The sequence below is a fragment of the Salmo trutta genome, chromosome 33 (genome assembly GCF_901001165.1).
Source record: "Salmo trutta chromosome 33, fSalTru1.1, whole genome shotgun sequence".
Classification (NCBI taxonomy): domain Eukaryota; kingdom Metazoa; phylum Chordata; class Actinopteri; order Salmoniformes; family Salmonidae; genus Salmo; species Salmo trutta.
Genome location: NC_042989.1, coordinates 28700454 through 28724687, shown reverse-complemented (window position 1 = coordinate 28724687; position 24234 = coordinate 28700454). Strand labels below are relative to the sequence as shown.

General features: G+C 43.2%; 1 protein-coding gene across 1 annotated transcript in view; it reads left to right on the top strand.

The window, feature by feature from the left end:
- Positions 1–24234, top strand: part of LOC115172104 (usherin-like) — a 188542-nt gene that overhangs the window by 50674 nt on the left and 113634 nt on the right. The window contains exons 5-8 of the mRNA XM_029729288.1: positions 9883–9946; positions 10258–10359; positions 12602–12794; positions 21565–21779. Coding sequence (XP_029585148.1) covers positions 9883–9946; positions 10258–10359; positions 12602–12794; positions 21565–21779 — 574 coding nt within the window. The remainder of the gene's footprint in view (positions 1–9882; positions 9947–10257; positions 10360–12601; positions 12795–21564; positions 21780–24234) is intronic.

Here is a 24234-nt window from a genome sequence, read left to right as displayed (position 1 = left end):
TATGACCCCAGAGGGGTTATGAGCTAAGAATCACACAAGAAAGTGTTTTGAAGTGAATATGATCAATTGTGTCAGATATTTCCTTTACAGCCTCCATCAGGGTCAATAGAAACACACTGAAAATGATCGACAACAGAGAATGAAATCTTTAGTGCACAGGTCACCGACTGATCAACTGGTAGATCTTCAAGGCATTCCTAGTCGATCATCAAACATTTCTGTAGAAAAGCCAATGATAAAGGCTTGCATTCCTTTTCACGGGTTGTGCTGTTGGCAGTAGGTGCACTTGATTCAGAAGCCCTGCACACCAGGCAGGCAAAGTGTTCCATTTTGAACCATTTCATTTGTTTGAAAAGACAAAACTCTGCCTACCCAGGAGATCTGTGGCTAAATTGAGTTTGCCTACTGCGCTGGCCAATCGGATAGCTCAAATCACTGATAGCTCAAATCACGCCTACAGCTTCCACGACCCTGGCCACGGCAAAGTTTGATACGAGCCTACATGAGATTTCATCATTTAAAAAACCATGACCAGAGCCAGTCTGTCAAAGAATACAGCAAAGAGCTGCTGTTTTTATGAGTGAGTTCATGTTTCAGCACTGTCAACACTGTTTTTATTCAACACTATTACAAAACATAAAACATGCTTCTCCCTACTTCCACTTGCACTTCAGTTGCAATGAATGAGTAGGCAAGTGTATCGGTAGCCCTGCGTTTTTATTATTATTAGCACCTCGTCGTGTTTATTTGAATATCTCTGGTCATAGGAACAACATGAATTTGTGTATGAGACAGATGCGGTGTCCCCTCTCTCTGGTCAGTCTCACTGGAGGAAAGGAAGGAGAGAGCAGGGACCAATGGAGGCTGACCCTCTGCTGCTCTCTCCCTCCTTCCGTTGTGACTAAAGGATGTGTTCAAAACAACTGTGAACTCTGAACTCGGAAATCTCAGACTTCTGACTTCAGTGCGTTCAAGGCCACTGTGATCTAAAAAAAAGAAAACGAGATCCGACTGGCAAAAATCCCTTTGAACGGTCATCCAACTCGGAATTCCAACTCGGAAACTCTGGCATCTTTCTAGAGCTCTGACTTTTCGGCCTGGAGATGACTGACGTCATGATTTGACCTCGTTTTTCCCCCCAGAGTTCCCAGTTGTGTTGAAAGCACCATGACAGATGCAGGCACAGATGCAGCAGATGCAGCATCAGTCCAGTAAAATCAAAAAGCAAACGATTTGCTAATTATTTAAATTTATGCTCAGCTGTGCCTCTCAAGTGCTACACCAACTAGATCTCGGCTTGCTTTTTGACTACGAAAGTGATCTGGACTCAGAAAAGGTTGGGGACCACTGCTCTAGTGTAAAGTAATGATCAATGGTTTCAGCTACACAGTCATACTGCTCATCTGCTATTGAACAGTGATTTACACTCAGATGGCATTTGATCAGCCCATGATTGGATCATATTAGTGGTCAGCAGTATTGTTCACCCACACTGATCTGTGCCGTAGATGCTGACCAGGGAATTTAATCTGTAGAATGTTTATCACACTGGGTTGACCCCAATTAGTCGACGGGTCGATTGTTTGGTCGATAGGCTGTTGGTCGACCAAGATGTTTTTTAGTCGAGCAGCAGCAAATATACACTACTGTTCAAAAGTTTGGGGTCACTTAGAAATATCCTTGTTTTTGAAAGAAAAGCAAAAAATGTTGTCCATTAAAATAACATCAAATTGATCAGAAATACAGTATAGACATTGTTAATGTTGTAAATGACTATTGTAACTGGAAACTGAAGATTTTTTATGGAATATCTACGTAGGCGTAAAGAAGGCCCATTATCAGCAACCATCACTCCTGTGTTCCAATGGCACATTGTGTTAGCTAATCCAAGTTTATCATTTTAAAAGGCTAATTGTACAACGCTGTGTACTACTCCCCATTCATTTTCTTCACCTCAAACAGCAAGCAAACAAAGTCTGTTTTTACATCCATTGAGAATGACAATAGTTCCTCTTTCCAGCACTCTTCCTTTCGATAACCACTCAGCGTGAAAGGGAAAAATGTAATGCTCTGATCCAGTCGAAATGTCATAAATTAGGCCTACCTGATTACTTCTTATCCCTTGCGCAAATAGCCTACATCTGTGTCTGTCCCATGCTCATTGGTGCAGGAAACTCTAAGGGACAGAATATTTTATACAATGTTGGAAGTTCGCTCGCACCAGCTTTCGGCCTGAGGAAGTTAATAGTTGATATAATGTTTCAAGTTCGTTGCAGACAGGCCATGTGTAGCCAATGTGATTTATAGGATATTTATTTTGATCAGGATATTTTCAACCTGCAGGCTGCAGTGTTTTTATTTGTTGGCTTTATGTAGGCTATTTTTACATAGTTGGCAATGGCAAAATACATTATTATAAATGCAATAAAACTCTTCCATGAAAATGTGCATATGAAAACCATAACTGGCACACAGATCGGTAGAAATGCTAAGATAAATCGGAATTCCACATGAGAAAGGTTGCCAACTCCTTGTGCACCCAATTATTGGCTACTTCAGGAGAGTAATAGCATAATCTACGAAAGCCAGTAGGAGCGGGAGGAGGATGGTCCGGTCAGGTTAAGGTTTTTCTCTTCTTGTTATCTTGATCTCTTGCTCCCTCTTGAGTCATTTGTGTCTTATTTCATCAAACAGTGTGGTTAAAGTGTCAGACAAGCTCAATGCATATAGTTGATTTTATTAAAACACATAGGGTGTGTCTATATATGGAAAAATACACATTTGAAAATTTCCACCAATTGATTGCTCGAAAGAACAGACGACTTAAGGTTGACCAAGATATTTTGGTCGACAGCCCCACATTGAATAATTTAAGACCAACCCTTTCAATTATCACAGTGGGAATTTTCTCCTAAGATGGATATGTACAAAGTAAGAATACAATATACATCAAGGCTCACATTTATAGAGCGTCTCAGAGTAGGAGAGGGGTGCTGATCTAGGATCAAGTCCCCTAGTCCATCCTTTATTATCTAAAAGGCAAACCTGATCCTAAATCAGCATTCCTACTGTGAGATGCTTTATGAATATGGGCCCTGTATTCCTCTCTCTTCTTAGCGGTTCTCCCACTCCCTATTCTGAATGTAATTAAACACTTAACACCTTCAGCTCTGGTTCGCTTGCCATGACAGGGATTGGGGCGTTACGATCACTCAGAAAGGGTGGGAGTGTAGAAATTAGAAAATAAAATAAAAAATGACAAAGGATCTGTCTGGAAAAGGAGGAGAGAAAGAGAAGACAAAAGAGAAAAAGAGAAGAGAGAGGGGGAAAGAAGAGTAGAGAGAGAGACATCAAAGCAACAATGCTCTGTGTTTCAGTAGGCCTAATCCTGTTTCCACACCCTTAAGAAGCCCACATCCAAAACCCTGGGCCTTTAGATGTCACGGTTGTCGTAGGAATGAGCGGACCAAAGTGCAGTGTGTGTGTCGTTCCACATTTTATTTATACTGTGAAACTATGCAATACATAAATAAACTGAATAAACAAAACAACAAACCATGACGCAGCGGTGAAACATACACTACTCAAAATTAATCTCCCACAAACCTAGGTGACAAACACCAACTTAAATATGACCTCCAATTAGAGACAACGATGACCAGCTGCCTCTAATTGGAGATCATCTCAAACAAAGCCCAACATAGAAATACAAAAACTAGAACAACCCAACATAGAAATACAAAACTAGAACATAGCAACGTAGAAAAAACTAACAGCTTACCATGGTCAGGACGTGACATTAGAGCTGCTCTTCTCCATCCTCTATCCTGTCTACATCTCATCTCTCCACACACACACACACACACACACACACACACACACACACACAATCACACACACACACACACACACTCTCAGTCCCTCCTCAGACACACATACACACACAGATAAAGATGGCAGGCCTTCTGACGCTAGGAGATGTTAGCTCTAGTTGTGACAGGTGTGGAACAACAGAGCTTGGCAGGGAAAGACTATTTGTTCGGCAGAGGAAGGCAAGATGCTTAGCTGGACAGGGAAAAGGCAGGGATAGTCTATCTCCTGTGGTCTTAGTCTCGCTCAAATTCTCTCCATGTGTTTGGATTCACGTCCTGATGTTGAACCCTCTCAGATGTACAGCTCTCCTCCCACTGCCAACAGACTACAGTACACACAGTCTGCCACTGTTTCACCACAGATAATGAGAGACACGTTTTACAAAGGAACCCACTTTACAGCACATATGGTCCTCATGTGTGTTCAGTGTTTCTGTTAGTAGCCAAGGCTTCAGTTGAAACATACAGTAGCCGATGAAACAGAGTTGTCTAGAGTCTGAAAGTATGGACGGAGCCTGTACACAAGTACACATGTCATTCTGTCATCTCAGCAAAACCGACAAGTGATTATGGCACAGAGAGAGAGAGTGAGAATAGATAGGAGAGAGAGAGAGAGAGAGGAGATGGAGATGGAGATGGAGGAGAGGTATAGAGATGGACCCACTGGTTGCCCTCTAGGTTACAGAGAGCTGGTAGTCCCATCCACCAAACTACCAGGTGTGAAACAGGGAAGGGACTCAGGAGGTATGCTAATTTAGCTAGAAATTCAAATGGAAATTATTTCAACAGAGGATAATGTCCTTCTGTGTGCTACCTATATCCCCCCACTAGAATCCCCATATTTAATGAAGACAGTAGAAAACCTAAACAGTATATTTGACCTCTCAGCTTCCCTATCAAATCAAAAAATTTCAAACAGAAAACTGAAGAAAATTAACAACAATGACAAATGGTTTGATGAAGAATGCAAAAACCTAAGAAAGAAATTGAGAAACCTATCCAACCAAAAACATAGACACCAGAAAATCTGAGTCTACGCCTTCACTATGGTGAATCACTAAAACAATACAGAAATACACTACAGAAAAAGAAGGAACAGCACGTCAGAAATCAGCTCAATTTAATTGAAGAATCCATAGAATCAAATCACTTCTGGGAAAATTGGAAAACACTAAACAAACAACAACACAAAGAATTATCTATCCAAAATGGAGATGTATGGGTAAACCACTTCTCCAATCTTTTTGGCTCTATAACAAAGAACAAATAGCAGAAACATATACATGATCAAATACACATCTTAGAATCAACTATTAAAGACAACCAGAACACACTGTATTCTCCAATTACGTTGAATGAACTACAGGAGAAAATACAAACCCTTCAAACCAAAAAGGCCTGTGGTGTTGATGGTATTCTCAATGAAATGATAAAATATACCGACCACAAATTCCAATTGGCTATACTTAAACTCTTTAACATCATCCTTAGCTCTGGCATCTTCCCCAATATTTGGAAACAAGGAATGATCACCTTAATTCACAAAACTGGAGGTAAATGTGACCCCAATAACTACCGCGGGATATGCGTCAACAGCAACCTTGGGAAAATCCTCTGCATTATCATTAACAGCAGACTCGTACAGTTCCTCAGGGAAAACAATGTACTGAGCAAATGTCAAATTGGCTTTTTACCAAATTACCATACGTCAGACCACTTATTCACCCTGAACACCCTAATTAACAAACAAACAAACCAAAACAAAGACAAAGTCTTCTCATGCTTTGTTGATTTCAAAAAAGCTTTTGACTCAATTTGGCATGAGGGTCTGCTATACAAATTGATGGAAAGTGGTGTTGGGTGAAAAACATACGACATAAAATCCATGTACACAAACAACACGTATGGTTAAAATGGTCAAAATACACACATTTCTTTCCACAGAGCCGGTGGGTGAGACAGGGATGCAGCTTAAGCCCCACCCTCTTCAACATATAGTTGAAGTCGGACGTTTACATACACCTTAGCCAAATACATTTAAACTTAGTTTTTCACAATTCCTGACATTTAATCCATTTAAAAATTCCCTGTCCTAGGTCAGTTAGGATCACCACTTTATTTTTAGAATGTGAAATGTCAGAATAATAGTCATCACATTCCCAGTGGGTCAGAAGTTTACATACACTCAATTAGTATTTGGTAGCATTGCCTTTAAATTGTTTAACATGCTTCAAAAGTTTCGGGTAGCCTTCCACAAGCTTCCAACTATAAGTTGGGTGAATTTGGGCCCATTCCTCCTGACAGAGCTGGTGTAACCGAGTCAGGTTTGTTGGCCTCCTTGCTCGCACACGCTTTTTTAGTTCTGCCAACAAATTTCCTATAGGATTGAGGTCGGGGCTTTGTGATGGCCACTCCAATACCTTGACTTTGTTGTCCTTAAGCCATTTTGCCACAACTTTGAAAGTATGCTTGAGGTCATTGTCCATTTGGAAGACCCATTTGCGACCAAGCTTTAACTTCCTAACTGATGTCTTGAGATATTGCTTCAATATATCCACATCATTTTCCACCTCAGGATGCCATCTATTTTGTGACTTTCACCAGTCCTTCCTGCAGCAAAGCACCCCCACAACATGATGCTGCCACCCCCGTGCTTCACAGTTGAGATGGTGTTTTTCGGCTTGCAAGCCTCCCCCTTTTTCCTCCAAACATAACGATTGTCATTATGGCCAAACAGTTCTATTTTTGTTTCATCAGACCAGAGGACATTTCTCCAAGAAGTGCGATCTTTGTCCCCATGTGCAGTTGCAAACCGTGGTCTGGCTTTTTTATGGCGGTTTTGGAGCAGTGGCTTCTTCCTTGCTGAGCGACCTTTTAGGCTATGTCAATATAGGACTCGTTTTACTGTGGATAAAGATACTTTTGGAACCTGTTTTCTCCAGCATCTTCACAAGGTCCTTGACTGTTGGTCTGGGATTGATTTGCACTTTTCGCACCAAAGTACGTTCATCTCTAGGAGACAAAACGCGTCTCCTTCCTGAGCGGTATGACGGCTGCGTGGTCCCATGGTGTTTATACTTGCGCACTATTGTTTGTACAGATGAACGTAGTACCTTCAGGCGTTTGGAAATTGCTCCCAAGGGTGAACCAGACTTGTGGAGGTCTACAATTTTCTTTCTTATGTCTTGGCTGATTTCTTTTTATTTTCCTATGATGTGAAGTAGAGGCACTGAGTTTGAAGGTAGGCCTTGAAATACATCCACAGGTACACCTCCAATTCACTCAAATTATGCCAATTAGCCGATCAGAAGCTTCTAAAGCCATGACATCATTTTCTGGAATTTTTCCAAGCTGTTTAAAGGCACAGTCAAGTTAGTGTATGTAAACCTCTGACCCACTGGAATTGTGATACAGTGAATTATAAGTGAAATAATCTGTCTGTTTAGCAATTGTTTGAAAAATTACTTGTGTCATTCACAAAGTAGGTGTCCTAACCGACTTGCCAAAACTATAGTTTGTTAACAAGAAATGTGTGGAGTGGTTTAAAAATGAGTTTCAATGTCTCCAACCTAAGTGTATGTAAACTTCCGACTTCAACTGTATATATCAATGAATTGGCGAGGGCACTAGAACAGTCTGCAGCACCCGGCCTCACCCTACTAGAATCTGAAGGGAATTGTCTACTGTTTGCTGATAATCTGGTGCTTCTGTCCCCAACCAAGGAGGGCCTACAGCAGCACCTAGATCTTCTGCACAGATTCTGTCAAACCTGGGCCCTGACAGTAAATCTCAATAAGACAAAAATACTGTTGTTCCAAAAAAAGTCCAGTTGCCAGGACCACAAATACAAATTCCATCTAGACACCATTTCCTTAGAGCACACAAAAAACGCTACATACCTCGGCCTAAACATCAGCGCCACAGGTAACTTCCACAAAGCTGTGAACTATCTGAGAGACAAGGCAAGGCCTTCTATGCCATCAAAAGGGACATAAAATTAACTGTGTGTCTCTATCGTTCCTCTGACAGTTTTTTCTTTTAATATTTTTTTTAGGGGTGGATCAGCTTAATATTGCGGGAAGAATGTTGCTTCCATCAATGTAATTGTCTGCATAATTTCCAATCTCCCATATATTTTTTGGGTAAATATATATATATCCATATACATACACGCATGCATGCATATACACATATATACATACATATTCCTATATAGTTATACATACTTCTTTTCGAATATACCTTTATTATTCCCCGCAAACCCTACGACCCTTCCCCCATTTCACGGCTGTCTAGGACCAGTGGAGATGTGGAATCAGGAGCAGGAGACAGAGGGCCGGAGCAACAGTGTTTTAATAATAAATGCCAACACAATAGCCGTAGGGCACAGGGCGCGTGACGAAGTCCGCCAGGGAAAAATACGTTCCCAAAAATTAAACACTCCGGAAAAGCGCACGGGGCGCAGCCCGGCAAAACAATAGACAATATCCAGCGAAAAAAACAGATATACTCGCAACTGTCTAGAGTAGACAATAAACAATCCCGCACGAGAACCCCAACTGAAAATACACACTAAATAACCCCCCACTAATGACAGACACAAAACAGGTGCGGGATAGACAGACAAAACCAAAAGACACAGAAACAATGATCGGTGGCAGCTAATAAGCCGGCGACGACGACCCCCGAGCGCCGCCCGACCGAGGAGGGGCGCCACCTTCGTTAGATACTGTGACACCCCAATTGGAGTAAACTAATAAACAATAACACTTAGGCTTCTACCTTCAGTTTATACATCTTATACACATTTTACAGACACAATCTATTTTACAATAGTTATATTTTGTTTGTTTTTAGTCCTTCCTCTATTTCTGATGTCCATCCAGTTTGATTTCTATTTGTAACTGTGCTATTTCACAAAATTTCTGAACCTATATACATTTTACAGACACCCTTGTCTAGTCTCAGATAGTTCACAGCTTTGTGGAAGTTACCTGTGGTGCTGATATTTAGGCAGAAGTATGTATCGTTTTTTGTGTGCTCTAGGGAAATGGTGTCTCGATGGAATTTGGTTATCTTGTTATTAGTCCCACCCTTCAGCTCCATTCAACCCCTCCCATCTATCTCTCAACATCATCCATTTTGGATTTCTATTTGCCATATATTTTTCAACTGTGCAGTGATGCTTCACAAAAGTATTGAACCTTTCTATTCTCATAGCTTCTACAGATTGTAATTTAAAAAGAAACATTTTTGCTAAAATAATTATTATAATATTGATTGATTGATTATGGCTTTTCAAATCATCCAGTATTGCTATCTGCAGCGTTAGTTCTAGGCAAATTTTGCAATTCTTCAGCCATTCCTAGACCTGTGACCAAAAACGAGCTACATATGGACAATACCAAAATAAGTGATCTAATGACTCTGCCTCCTCACAGCAAAATCTGCAGAGCTGGGAAGATTGTATCCCCCTTGTATTCCTCTGACTGTTAACTGTGTGTCTCTATGGTTCCTCTGACTGTTAACTGTGTGTCTCTATGGTTCATCTGACTGTTAACTGTGTATCTCTATGGTTCCTCTGACTGTTAACTGTGTGTCTCTATGGTTCCTCTGACTGTTAACTGTGTATCTCTATGGTTCCTCTGACTGTTAACTGTGTATCTCTATGGTTCCTCTGACTGTTAACTGTGTATCTCTATGGTTCATCTGACTGTTATCTGTGTGTCTCTATGGTTCCTCTGACTGTTAACTGTGTGTCTCTCTATGGTTTATGATGTTAAGTCTAAGAGGCCTGCCAGGTTAGACGTAGAGAGCCCTACTATAGCTTACAGCCCAGTCAAATGTAACATTTATAACACTGCTAGATCAACTAAACAGTCCTCAGCTCAGTGTCGTTGTGTCTTTAACAGAGAATAAAGAGAAAGATAAGCTAATCCACTTGTCACTATGGATCCAGCTGACTGTTTTCAATACACACCATTGACATCCCTCTCTTCTTTCTCACCAGGGTCAGATCAATTCATGGGCAGGATGCAGGACTTCAGATTTTATCCCAACACACTGACTAACAGGTGAGAGGGAGGGAGGGAGGGATGTTTCATATGATTCCCTTTTGATTTTAATGTCATTTGTATAATATGGCTCAGTTGGTAGAGCATGGCGCTTGCGCCGCAAGGTTCGTGGGTTTGATTCCTGGGGCCATCCATACGTAAAATATATGCATGCGTGACTGTAAGTCGCTTTGTATAAAAGTGTCTGCTTAATGGCTTATATATTAATACAGCAGTTCATAACATTTTCTTTTGCCAAATTGTCTTTTGAGACTGATCCTGACACAGTAGTGCATCTGGCTCACAACCTGATCCATTGTCTCCCACTCCAGAGAGATAGTGAAGGTGTATTCCGGCTTCCTGCCCCCACTCCACGCTCAGTCAGAGTGCCGTTGTCCGCCCAGTCACCCCAGAGTACACCCCCTAGTGGAGAGGTACTGTATATTGATGTATTGATTGATTGATATACAGATGTATTAACTATATAAGCTTCCATTTAACCAAGTAAGTGAACGCAAAACCAATTCTCACTTGCAGCACAACATACACTGCTCAAATAAAGGGAACACTAAAATAACACATCCTAGATCTGAATTAATGAAATAATCTTATTAAATACTTTTTTCTTTACATAGTTGAATGTGCTGACAACAAAATCACACAAAAATAATAAATGGAAATCCAATTTATCAACCCATGGAGGTCTGGATTTGGAGTCACACTCAAAATTAAAGTGGAAAACCACACTACAGGCTGATCCAACTTTGATGTAATGTCCTTAAAACAAGTCAAAATGAGGCTCAGTAGTGTGTGTGGCCTCCATGTGCCTGTATGACCTCCCTACAACGCATGCTCCTGATGAGGTGGCGGATGATCTCCTGAGGGATCTCCTCCCAGACCTGGACTAAAGCATCCGCCAACTCCTGGACAGTCTGTGGTACAACGTGGCGTTGGTGGATGGAGCGAGACATGATGTCCCAGATGTGCTCAATTGGATTCAGGTCTGGGGAACGGGCGGGCCAGTCCATAGCATCAATGCCTTCCTCTTGCAGGAACTGCTGACACACTCCAGCCACATGAGGTCTAGCATTGTCTTGCATTAGGAGGAACCCAGGGCCAACCGCACCAGCATATGGTCTCACAAGGGATCTGAGGATCTCATCTCGGTACCTAATGGCAGTCAGGCTACCTCTGGCGAGCACATGGAGGGCTGTGCGGCCCCCCAAAGAAATGCCACCCCACACCATGACTGACCCAACGCCAAACCGGTCATGATGGAGGATGTTGCAGGCAGCAGAACGTTCTCCACGGCATCTCCAGAGTGAAGAGCACAGGGCGCCAGTGGCGAATTTGCAAATCTTGGTGTTTTCTGGCAAATGCCAAACGTCCTGCACGGTGTTGGGCTGTAAGCACAACCCCCACCTGTGAACGTCGGGCCCTCATACCACCCTCATGGAGTCTGTTTCTGACCGTTTGAGCATTTGTGGCCTGCTGGAGGTCATTTTGCAGGGCTCTGGCAGTGCTCCTCCTGCTCCTCCTTGCACAAAGGCGGAGGTAGCGGTCCTGCTGCTGGGTTGTTGCCCTCCTACGGCCTCCTCCACGTCTCCTGATGTACTGGCCTGTCTCCTGGTAGCGCCTCCATGCTCTGGACACTACACTGACAGACACAGCAAACCTTCTTGCCACAGCTCGCATTGATGTGCCATCCTGGATGAGCTGCACTACCTGAGCCACTTGTGTGGGTTGTAGACTCCGTCTCATGCTACCACTAGAGTGAAAGCAGCATTCAAAAGTGACCAAAACATCAGCCAGGAAGCATAGGAACTGAGAAGTAGTCTGTGGTCACCACCCGCAGAACCACTCCTTTATTGGGGGTGTCTTGCTAATTGCCTATAATTTCCACCTGTTGTCTATTCCATTTGCACAACAGCATGTGAAATTTATTGTCAATCAGTGTTGTTTCCTAAGTGGACAGTTTGATTTCACAGAAGTGTGATTGACTTGGAGTTACATTGTGTTGTTTAAGTGTTCCCTTTATTTTTTTGAGCAGTGTATATACAAAATACAGCTACAACAACAGCCGCATCACAACTGAATCCACATCACATCACAGTATCCCTCTAACAACAACAGCCGCATGACAACTAAATCCACATCACATCACAGTATCCCTCTAACAACAACAGCCGCATGACAACTAAATCCACGTCACAGTATCCCTCTAACAACAACAGCCGCATCACAACTAAATCCACATCACAGTATCCCTCTAACAACAACAGCCGCATCACAAGTAAATCCACATCACAGTATCCCTCTAACAACAACAGCCGCATCACAACTAAATCCACATCACAGTATCCCTCTAACAACAACAGCCGCATCACAACTAAATCCACATCACAGTATCCCTCTAACAACAACAGCCGCATCACAACTAAATCCACATCACAGTATCCCTCTAACAACAACAGCCGCATGACAACTAAATCCACGTCACAGTATCCCTCTAACAACAACAGCCGCATCACAACTAAATCCACATCACAGTATCCCTCTAACAACAACAGCCACATCACAACTAAATCCACATCACATCACAGTATCCCTGTAACAACAACATCACATCACAGTATCCCTGTAACAACAACAGCATCATAACCCATCCCTGTCTAGGTACTGTATTCCCAACGCGGTGGAGGACACCACTAATAACCGTGTGTTGAGGCTCAACATGGACGCTCACCCTGTCAGCTATATCAATGACCAGGACATGGGTACAGCCTGGGTGTCCAACATACTAACTGGACCTGAGGACATGGACCAAGGGCTGACCATCACCATAGACCTAGTCAACGGGCAGTACCAGGTAATGTCTGTCTGTCTGTCCATCTGTCTGTGTGTATGAAAATATGTTTTTGTTTCTGTGTCTGTTTGGTTAGAATGGATTTAGCCTGTGGTTGAAGTACGCACAAATATCTAATAATCAAGATTAAACCGAGTCAGATTACCAAATATCTACATTCTAATCAAGATTAAACCGAGTCAGATGACCAAATATCTACATTCTAATCAAGATTAAACCGAGTCAGATTACCAAATATCTACATTCTAATCGAGATTAAACAGAATCAGATGACCAAATATCTACATTCTAATCAAGATTAAACCGAGTCAGATTACCAAATATCTACATTCTAATCAAGATTAAACCGAGTTAGATTACCAAATATCTACCTACTAATCAAGATTAAACCGAGTCAGATTACCAAATATCTACATTCTAATCGAGATTAAACAGAATCAGATGACCAAATATCTACATTCTAATCAAGATTAAACCGAGTCAGATGACCAAATATCTACATTCTAATCAAGATTAAACCGAGTCAGATTACCAAATATCTACCTACTAATCAAGATTAAACCGAGTCAGATTACCAAATATCTACATTCTAATCGAGATTAAACAGAATCAGATGACCAAATATCTACATTCTAATACAGATTAAACCGAGTCAGATGACCAAATATCTACATACTGATCAAGATTAAACAGAGTCAGATGACCAAATATCTACATTCTAATCAAGATTAAACTGAGTCAGATGACCAAATATCTACATAATAATCAAGATTAAACCGAGTCAGATGACCAAATATCTACATACTGATCAAGATTAAACAGAGTCAGATTACCAAATATCTACATTCTAATCAAGATTTACTGAGTCAGATTACCAAAGTTGTACATAGTTGTTACAGCTAGAACTGCCAGTATTAGAGCTGTGTTTGAGTGTTAGGTAGAGATGTGTTTATGTGTTGGGTAGAGCTGTGTTTGAGTGCTAGGTAGAGCTGTGTTTGTGTGTGAGGTAGATCTGTGTATGTGTGGTAGGTAGATCTGTGTTTATGTGTTGGGTAGAGCTGTGTTTGTGTGTTACATAGATCTGTGAGGTTAGGACAGCACAGAAGGCTGTCTGTCTCCCTGCACCTGTGGTGTGTGTTAGGTAGATCTGTGAGGTTAGGACAGTACAGAAGGCTGTCTGTCTCCCTGCACCTGTGGTGTGTGTTGGGTAGATCTGTGTATGTGTGGTAGGTAGATCTGTGTTTATGTGTTGGGTAGAGCTGTGTTTGTGTGTTACATAGATCTGTGAGGTTAGGACAGTACAGAAGGCTGTCTGTCTCCCTGCACCTGTGGTGTGTGTGTTTGTGAGGTGATCTTCAGACAGAGGAAAGCTGAGACAGAGGCTCCATCTCCCTTTGTGTCAAACACAACAAAACTCTTTACAGAGAGAGAGAGGGACAAGGAGGGGGGTATGGGGGAGTGTGTGCGTGTGCGTGTGTGTGTGTTGGATTTGGGGCTGTTCTGACACGGCTTCTAGCTCAAGTCCCAAGATAAAACACTGCCCTTTCCTCTCTGAAGAGTGTGTGTGTGTGCGCTTGCATCTGTGTACCGTACACACACACACACACACACACACACACACACACACACACACACACACACACACACACACACACACACACACACACACACACACACAAATTTGTCTGGGTAGCCATTGGATTAGCTGTTCAGGAGTCTTATGGCTTGGGGGTAGAAGCTGTTTAGAAGCCTCTTGGACCTAGACTTGGTGCTCCGGTATCGCTTGCCATGCGGTAGCAGAGAGTCTATGACTAGGGTGGCTGGAGTCTTTGATGATTTTTAGGGCCTTCCACTGACACCGCCTGGTATAGAGGTCCTGAATGGCAGGAAGCTTGGCCCCAGTGATGTACTGGGCCGTACGCACCACCCTCTGTAGTGCCTTTGCTGTGGAGGCCGGGCAGTTGCCATACCAGGCAGTGATGCAACCCGTCAGGATGCTCTCGATGGTACAACTGTAAAATCTTTTGAGGATCTGAGGACCCATGCCAAATTTTTTAAGTCTCCTGAGGGGGAATAGGTTTTGTTGTACCCTCTTCATGACTGTCTTGGTGTGCTTGGACCATGTCAGTTTGTTGTTGATGTGGACGCCAAGGAACTTGAAGCTCTCAACCTGCTCCACTACAGCCCCGTCGATGAGAATGGGGGCGTGCTCGGTCCTCTTTTTCCTGTAGTCCACAATCATCTCCTTTGTCTTGATCACATTGAGGGAGAGGTTGTTGTCCTTGCACCACATGGTCTCTGACCTCATCCTTATAGGCTTTCTCATCGTTGTCGGTGATCAGGCCTACCACTGTTGTGTCATCGGCAAACTTGATGATGGTGTTGGAGTCGTGCCTGGCCATGCAGTCATGAGTGAACAGGGAGTACAGGAGGGGACTGAGCACGCACGCCTGAGGGGCCCCCGTGTTGAGGATCAACGTAGCGGATGTGTTGTTACCTACCCTCACCACCTGGGGACGGCCCGTCAGGAAGTCTAGGATACAGTTGCGGAGGTAACTATTTAGCCCCAGGGTCCTTAGCTTAGTGATGAGCTTTGAGGGAGCTATGGTGGTGAACGCTGAGCTGTAGTCAATGAATAGCATTCTCACATAGGTGTTCCTTTTGTCCAGGTGGGAAAAGGCAGTGTGGAGTGCAATAGAGATTGCTTCATCTGTGGATCTGTTGGTGCAGTATGCAAATTGGAGTGGATCTAGGGTTTCTGGGATAATGGTGTTGATGTGAGCCATGACCAGCCTTTCAAGGCATTTCATGGCTACAGACGTGAGTGCTACGGGTCGGTAGTCATTTAGGCAGGTTACCTTTGTGTTCTTGGGCACAGGGACTATGGTGGTCTGCTTGAAACATGTTGGTATTACAGACTCAGACAGGGAGAGGTTGAAAATGTCAGTGAAGACACTTGCCAGTTGGTCAGCGCATGCTCAGATTACACGTCCTGGTAATCCGTCTGGCCCAGCGGCCTTGTGTAATGTTGACCTGTTTAAAGGTCTTTCTCAAATCGGCTGTGGAGAGCATGATCACACAGTCATCTGGAATAGTTGGTGCGCTCATGCATGTTTCAGTGTTTCTTGCCCCGAAGCGAGCATTGAAGTTATTTAGCTCGTCTGGTAGGCTCATGTCACTGGGCAGCTCGCGGCTGTGCTTCCCTTTGTAGTCTGTAATAGTTTGCAAGCCCAGCCAATAGTTTGCAAGCTTTGCCTGTTTGATGGTTCGTCAGAGGGCATAGCGAGATTTCTTATAAGCTTCTGGGTTGGAGTCCCGCTCCTTGAAAGCGGCAGCTCTATCCTTTAGCTCAGTGCGAATGTTGCCTGTAATCCATGGCTTTTGGTTGGGGTATTAATCTTTAAATTCATTCTAAAACTCACAGGCAGCCAGTGCAGAGACCTTAAAACCGGTGTAATGTGTGCTCTTCGTCTGGTCTTGGTCAGTACCAGTGCTGCAGCATTCTGGCTTTCTGCATTCTGGCTTTCCTGGGTAGATCAGACAGAAGAGTATTACAGTAGTCAACCCTGCATTTTACATTTTAGTCATTTAGCAGACACTCTTATCCAGAGTGACTAGGGTTAAGTAACCTGCTGAAGGGCACATCAGAAGACTTTTCACTTAGTCAGCTTTGAAACAAGAACCTTTCGGTTACTGGCCCAACGCCCTTAACCACTAGGTAACCTGCTTGTAATAAAAGCATGGAGGAGTCTCTCTGTATCAGCCTGAGAGAGAAATGGCCACTCCTTGGCAAGGTGGTGAAAAGCTATTTTGGTCACATTCCTAATGTGTGATTAAAAATTTTGTTCAGAATCTAAAAAAAACACCTAGGTTTTTTACCTGGTGTTTTATCTTTATTGCCTGGGAATTAAAATGTGTGGCTATATTCTCTCTCTGTGCTTTGGCTCCGACAATAAGTACCTAGGCCTTGTCTTGATTTAGCTGGAGGAAGTTGTGAGCTGTCCAAGTATTTAAATCACTAATATAGTCTAATCATTTATCCGTGGAGCTAAAATCCTCTGGCGACACAGAAATGTAAAGTTCTTTATCATCTGCGTAGCAGTGCAAATCAATGCTATTCTTTCTGATAATGCTGACAATGGGTAACATATATAAACTGAACAGTACCGGACCCAAAATCAAACCTTGTGGAATACCACATGTGATATGTATTTTCTTTGAGTTATGTTCACCAAGGGTGACACAAAACTCTTGACCGGTTTAATAAGTCCGAAACCAATTTAGAACTGGACCGGAGAGGCCAACCCACATCTTCAGTCTGTCCAGAAGGACATCACGGTCAACAGTGTTGAATGCAGCATTTAAATCCAATAGTACAAGGACAGACATCTGTCTGGCATCTGTGTTGGTTCTAAGATCATTTAAAGCTGTGTCTGTTCTGGGCACGAAAACCAGATTGGAATTTTTCCAAAATACAGTTGACACTTAAAAAATCATTACGCTCGAAAACCAATTTCTCCAGAATTTTGCTTAAGAATGGAAGGTTGAAAATTGGTCGAAAATTGCTAAGAGCTGAAGAATCTAGATGACTTTTCTTCAGAAGGGGTTTCACCATAGCAGTTTTTAGTGCAGTGGGGAGAATTCCTGTGAACAGGGAGTGATTAACAATAGCTTGCATTTCTCCAGATATGCAATTAAAAACTGTTTTGAAGAATGTGGTGGGGATGGGATCGAGAAGGCAGGTAGAAGGCTTAAGTTGTGATATCACTTTCCTGAGCATGTCTGTTCCAACCAGGGAAAATAAATCCATAGTGCCTTTGCATGGTAGACTAGGGCACATATCATCAAACATCTCATCAGGTCTCGCTTGACTGATACCCAGCCTAATGTTGGTTATCTTGGTTATCTTATCTCTGAAATATGCCTCAAACTCATCACATTTATATGTGGAGGAAAGTTCACATAGGTTTGCAGGGGTAGGATTTATCAGGCCATCAATGGTCGAGAAGAGCACTCTGGAATTATTCTGATTAATAGTGATCAAGTTAGAAAAATGAGCCCGTCTGGCATTTCTAATTGCCTTGTTATATATGCCAAGTTGCTCTCTCAGTATATCATAATGGACCTGCAACTTTGACTTTCTCCCCTTCCACTCTGCCTTTCTGCAATTTATCTTTAATTGATTAGTTTCCTAACTCATCCAAGGGCCTCTCTGTTTGGATGTGGCCTTTTTCAACTTTACTGGAGCTATGGCATCAATGGTTGCCCTTAATTTGCTATTAAAGTTATCAACTAAATCATCACAAGAGGAAGGCAGAATAGGTGGTGGAGTATTGTTCCGACACTCAATAAAATCTATAGCAACTTCAGAGGTAAGATAGCGTTTCTTAGTAATGCTTTCAGTTCTACCCTCTGCTATTGGCAACAAGGTAGTAAAAAATGCAGAGTGGTGATCAGATAAAGCAACAATAGAGGATATGTCTATAGAAAGCCCCTTGGTAATAACCAGGTCCAGAGTATGGCCATGGTTATGGGTGGGCCCAGTAACATGTTGAATGAAGTCCATAGAGCTCAAAATATTTTATTTAATTTTCTTCTTCTTATTATTATTATTTGTGCACCGGGGCCTCCCACTCCTCTTTTTATTCTGGTTAGAGCCAGTTTGCGCTGTTCTGTGAAGGGAATAGTACACAGCGTTGGACGAGATCTACAGTTTCTTGGCAATTTCTCGCATGGAATAGCCTTAATTTCTCAGAACAAGAATAGACTGACGAGTTTCAGAAGAAAGTTTGTTGTTTCTGGCCATTTTGAGCCCTGTAATCGATCCCACAAATGCTGATGCTCCAGATACTCAACTAGTCTAAAGAAGGCCAGTTTTATTGCTTCTTTAATCAGGACAACAGTTGTCAGCTGTGCTAACATAATTGCAAAAGTGTTTTCTAATGATCAATTAGCCTTTTAAAATGGATTAGCTAACACACCGTGCCATTGGAACACAGGAGTGATGGTTGCTGATAATGGCCCTCTGTACACTTATGTAGATATTTCATAAAAAACAGCCGTTTCAGCTACAATAGTCATTTACAACATTAACAATGTAACACTGTATTTCTGATCAATTTGATGTTATTTTAATGGACAAAAAATTGGCTTTTCTTTCAAAAACAAGAACATTTCTAAGTGACCCCAAACTTTTGAACGGTAGTGTAGATATAAATACACAGAGCTCAAAAGAGAAATAAATTCAATGGTCTTGGAGTCAGTCTCTTTGTCAACATGAGTATTACAATCGCCCAACACAATGACTTAATCATAGTTCTCAAGCACAATAAACAATAGTTCAGGTAAATCAGTAAAAAAAGTGGGGCAGTGCTTTAGTGGCCTATACAGGGTTATGGCTAGCACTGGTGGCTGACATTTAAACTGTATAGCATGATGCTCAGAAGACCCAAAGTCGCCAAACTAAATGTCCTTACAGCTGAGAGCATTGGTAAAGAGAGAGGCTGTCCCTCCACCCTTTTCCCCTTTTCTGATAGGGTATGAAAAGCTGTATTCCGGGGGGGAGGGCCTCAATAAGAGCAGCGCCACAGTCTGATGACAGTCATGTTTCAGTGAGAAACATGCAGTCAACTTTGCAGTCAGTAATGAGGTAATTCACGAGAAAGGTTTTACTTGTGATTGCTCTAACATTTAAAAGCGCCATATTCAATGAGTGTGGGCCACTCTGCCCCTGGGGCATCTGCCTCGAGGTAGCCAATGGAATAACAACCAAATTATTAACGTTACAACCACATTTTCTGACAGTCTCCAATCTATCAGAATGGTAGGCGATAAACGTTTGTATTAACTCACTAGAAGGCGGAGTTAAAGGAACATAAATTAGCTTACTCACAATAACCAAAGTGCCATTTCTACAGGAGTTGATATGGTTTCCAAGTCCTCTGTTGCTTGTTCTGACAGGGACGACTGGAGCACTACCAGACACTGTCCGTCAGTCTCTAAAACAGTTTGCGATGTTGCTGGAACTAATCCTGGAATCCCTGCTGTTAGGGTGAATCTGTCTCATTTAAAAAGTGCTGTTTGCTCCCACAGCAAATCAAAGTTGTCACAAAAAGAGACATTCCTGTTGTTGCAAAGTTTATTCAGGTACTCGTTCAGAGTCGTCTGAAACGTTCCGAACCCCTTTGGTAGCACGGGAGAGGGCCAGAGATAATTATTTTCTTCCCTGTGCTAGCGTGGGTGTTAAATTTTATTTGTAGTCCTCCGTCACTTCCTCAGATTGCCTAAAACGAAGGACGTTAAAACTTACTTGAGTGATGATGGTGTCAATATTGGAGTAGTTGACCAGAACCGTGGGCAGTAAGGAGTTGATGTCATGGACACGGACTCCTGGGTGACAGTGGACCTTGGTAGGTCCACAGATCGTAGGCAGGCCAAAATCTCTCACCATCAAGCTGCCCACAATGCTAGTGTTCGTGATGCAATCCGATCGGGAAGCGACCTGCTGAGCTGCTGTGGCCATGGGGGAGGGTGCCACTGGGCGGCCGCTGGCTGTTGGTACACACCCAGGATCCGTGCTGACTCCAAGGGCTCAAGCGGGGTAAACCAGTTTGATAGCTGGATCGAATCTTCTCGGATAGATGGAGGGTGGCCAAACTGCCTCCCCAATCTCCTACGCCTTTGCGAGTGTCCAATCTCCCATGGGCCATGGAGTTCAGCTTAAAATCTGTCCGTTGGATTGGGACAGATCAACGTCGCCCGACTCTGCTATAGGAGGCATTTGAAACTGAGATTGGGTTTGCCTGGGTTACAGCAAGGTTGGTGTACTTAGAAAGCAGGTTATTCTTTTCTCGCAGCCGAGCTAGCAGCCGGAGGATCTCTTCCCTAAACTGCTTGATGGTGGGGCTTTTTTCATTGAGATTATCTACAGATATCATATACAAGGCTAATTGTATTTCATTGCAGTCTGTGTGATTGAGAACTTTTCAAAAGTAATCAAATCAAATGTTATTGGTCACGTACACGTTTAGCAGATGTTATTGCGGGTGTAGCGATATGCTTGTGTTTCTAGCTCCAACAGTGCAGTAATATCTAACAAGTAATATCTAACAATTTCACAACAATACACACAATGCAATACACACAAATCTAAAGTAAGGAATGGAATTAAGAATATATAGACTAAAATACAGTAGAATAGAATACAGTATATACATATGAGATGAGTAATGCAAAATATGTAAACATTATTAAAGTGACTAGTGTTCCATTATTTAAGTGGCCAGTAATTTCAAGTCTATGTATATAGGGCAGCAGCCTCTAAGGTGCTAGTGAAGTACCAGAATGCCTTGCGACAGGAAATGAGAACAAGAATTTGTTTAAAAACATTATTAGCCATGTTGTGCGCTGGCTAGTTACCTACCTTTCTTTCATTGTTATGCACATTATGAAGTTGTATAATATAACATAAATTATGGAATTCACTAGAATAACCTTTCGTCTCATAACTGACATTCTGAATCATAACATTGAAACATTGTTCATCTATAATGAATAAGTCAATTTATATTCACATGTAGCAACATGGCGCCCGGCTCTAAAGTTGGCCCAACTATCATTCTATTTTCAGATCTTCCATAGTTTAGTTCTTGGTCTATGATTCTCTCTGCAACTGACAAGACCAGCAAGAACACTATAATGTTGTTTTTATTCAGCCTCAGAACGACAGTGTGGACGTGTGTCATTAATGGCTGTGTGTCATGTCTGTTTGTAGGTGTTCTATGTGATCCTGCAGTTGGTCAGTCCCCAGCCAGAGGCCTTGCACATCCAGAGGAGATGCAGTAACAGCAGCAGCAGCAGTAACAGTAGCAGTGTAGAAACAGAATGGCTAGACTGGCAGTACATGGCCAGAGACTGCAGCCTGTTTGGTCTGCAAAACAATGGACCCCTGCTCAGACCAGACTCTGTCAATTGTCTACAGTTCCCCAGGTAAGGAGCCGCTCAACACAAAGCCCACACTTCTTTATCTTTATCAGAGATAGCCATTACTGAGGGTTTATCAGAGATAGCCATTACTGAGGGTTTATCAGAGATGTCCATTACTGAGGGTTTATCAGAGATGTCCATTACTGAGGGTTTATCAGAGATGTCCATTACTGAGGGTTTATCAGAGATGTCCATTACTGAGGGTTTATCAGAGATCGATTACTGAGGGTTTATCAGAGATAGCCATTACTGAGGGTTTATCAGAGATGTCCATTACTGAGGGTTTATCAGAGATGTCCATTACTGAGGGTTTATCAGAGATCGATTACTGAGGGTTTATCAGAGATATTCATTACTGAGGGTTTATCAGAGATCGATTACTGAGGGTTTGTCAGAGATAGTCATTACTGAGGGTTTATCAGAGATAGTCATTACTGAGGGTTTATCAGAGATGTCCATTACTGAGGGTTTATCAGAGATATTCATTACTGAGGGTTTATCAGAGATCGATTACTGAGGGTTTGTCAGAGATAGTCATTACTGAGGGTTTATCAGAGATAGTCATTACTGAGGGTTTATCAGAGATAGCCATTACTGAGGGTTTATCAGAGATTACCATTACTGAGGCTTTATCAGAGATAGCCACTACTGAGGGTTTATCAGAGATAGTCGTTACTGAGGGTTTATCAGAGATTTCCATTACTGAGGCTTTATCAGAGATAGCCATTACTGAGGGTTTATCAGAGATAGCCATTACTGAGGGTTTATCAGAGATAGTCATTACTGAGGGTTTATCAGAGATTTCCATTACTGAGGGTTTATCAGAGATCGATTACTGAGAGTTTATCAGAGATAGTCATTACTGAGAGTTTATCAGAGATATTCATTACTGAGGGTTTATCAGAGATCGATTACTGAGGGTTTATCAGAGATGTCCATTACTGAGGGTTTATCAGAGATCGATTACTGAGGGTTTATCAGAGATTTCCATTACTGAGGGTTTATCAGAGATATTCATTACTGAGGGTGTGACTGTAGGCCATCTCAGTAGGCTCCGGACTGTAGGCCGTCTCAGGAGGTTCCGGACTGTAGGCCGTCTCAGGAGGTTCCGGACTGGGGACCGTTGCTGCAGGCTCCGTGCCATGGATCATCACTACAGGCTCAGTGCCATGGATTATCACTGGAGGCTTCGTGCCATGGATCATCCCTACAGGCTCCGGGCCATGGATCATCACTGGAGGCTTCGTGCCATGGATCATCACTGGAGGCTTCAGACCATGGATCATCACTGGAGGCTTCATACGTGGAGCCGGAGCAGGTCTCACCGTACTAGGGAACGTTGCTGGAGGCTCCGGACTGGGGAACGTCGCTGGGAGCTCTGGACTAGGGAACGTCGCTGGAGGCCGGGTGCGCAGAGCAGGCACAGGGTATACTGGGCCGTGGAGGCACACTGGAGGTCTGGAGCTTATGGCTGGCACAACCCGTCCTGGCTGGATGCTTACTTTAGTCCGGCAAGGGCGGGTCGCTGGCACAGGACGAACTGGGCTGTGCAGGTGCACCGGTGACACAGTGCATAGAACTGGCGCAGGATATACTGGGCCTTGGAGGCGCATTGGAGGTCTGGAGCTTATGACTGGCACAACCCGTCCTGGCTGGATACCCCCCGTAGCCCGGCAAGCGAGGGGCGTTGGAACAGGTCACACTGGTTTGTGCTGGCGAACTGTGGGTACCGTGCATAGAGCCTGGTCACTGGATAACCTGGGCCGAAGAGACACACCGGAGACCAGGAATGCTGAGCCGGCACAATCCTTCCTGGCTGAATGCCAACTCTAGCACGGCCACTGCGGGGAGTTTGCACAGAGCGCACCGGGCTGTGGCTTCGCACTGGAGACACCGTGCGCATTACCGCATAACCCGGTGCCTGACCAGTCCTATTCTCCCCACGGTAAGCACGGGGAGTTGGCTCAGGTCTCCACCCTGACTGCCAATCTCCCCGTGTGCCCCCCCCCCCCCAATTTTTTTGGGTGGCTGCCTCTTGTGCTTGCCTCGTTGCCGGGCTAGTTCCTCTTCTCGTTGCCGCTCTGCTCTCGCTGCCTCCACCTGTTCCCATGGGAAGCGATCCCATCCAACCTGGATCTCCTCCCACTTCCAGGATCCCTTGCCGTTCAGGATGTAATCCCAGGTCCACTCCTGATCACGCTGCTTTGGTGCTCTTGTGGTGGGATCTTCTGTGACGATCGTCAAAAGGAGTAGATCAAGGTGCAGCGTGGAAAGTGCTCATATTTATATTTATTGTAACTCAGAACACTCAAACAAAATAACAAACAAAGGAAAAATGAACGTCACGTTCTGCAGGCTTACTGAGCTGACAAAAACAAGATCCCACACTGAAGGAAGGAAAAAGGGCTGCCTAAGTATGATTCCCAATCAGAGACAACGATAGACAGCTGCCTCTGAT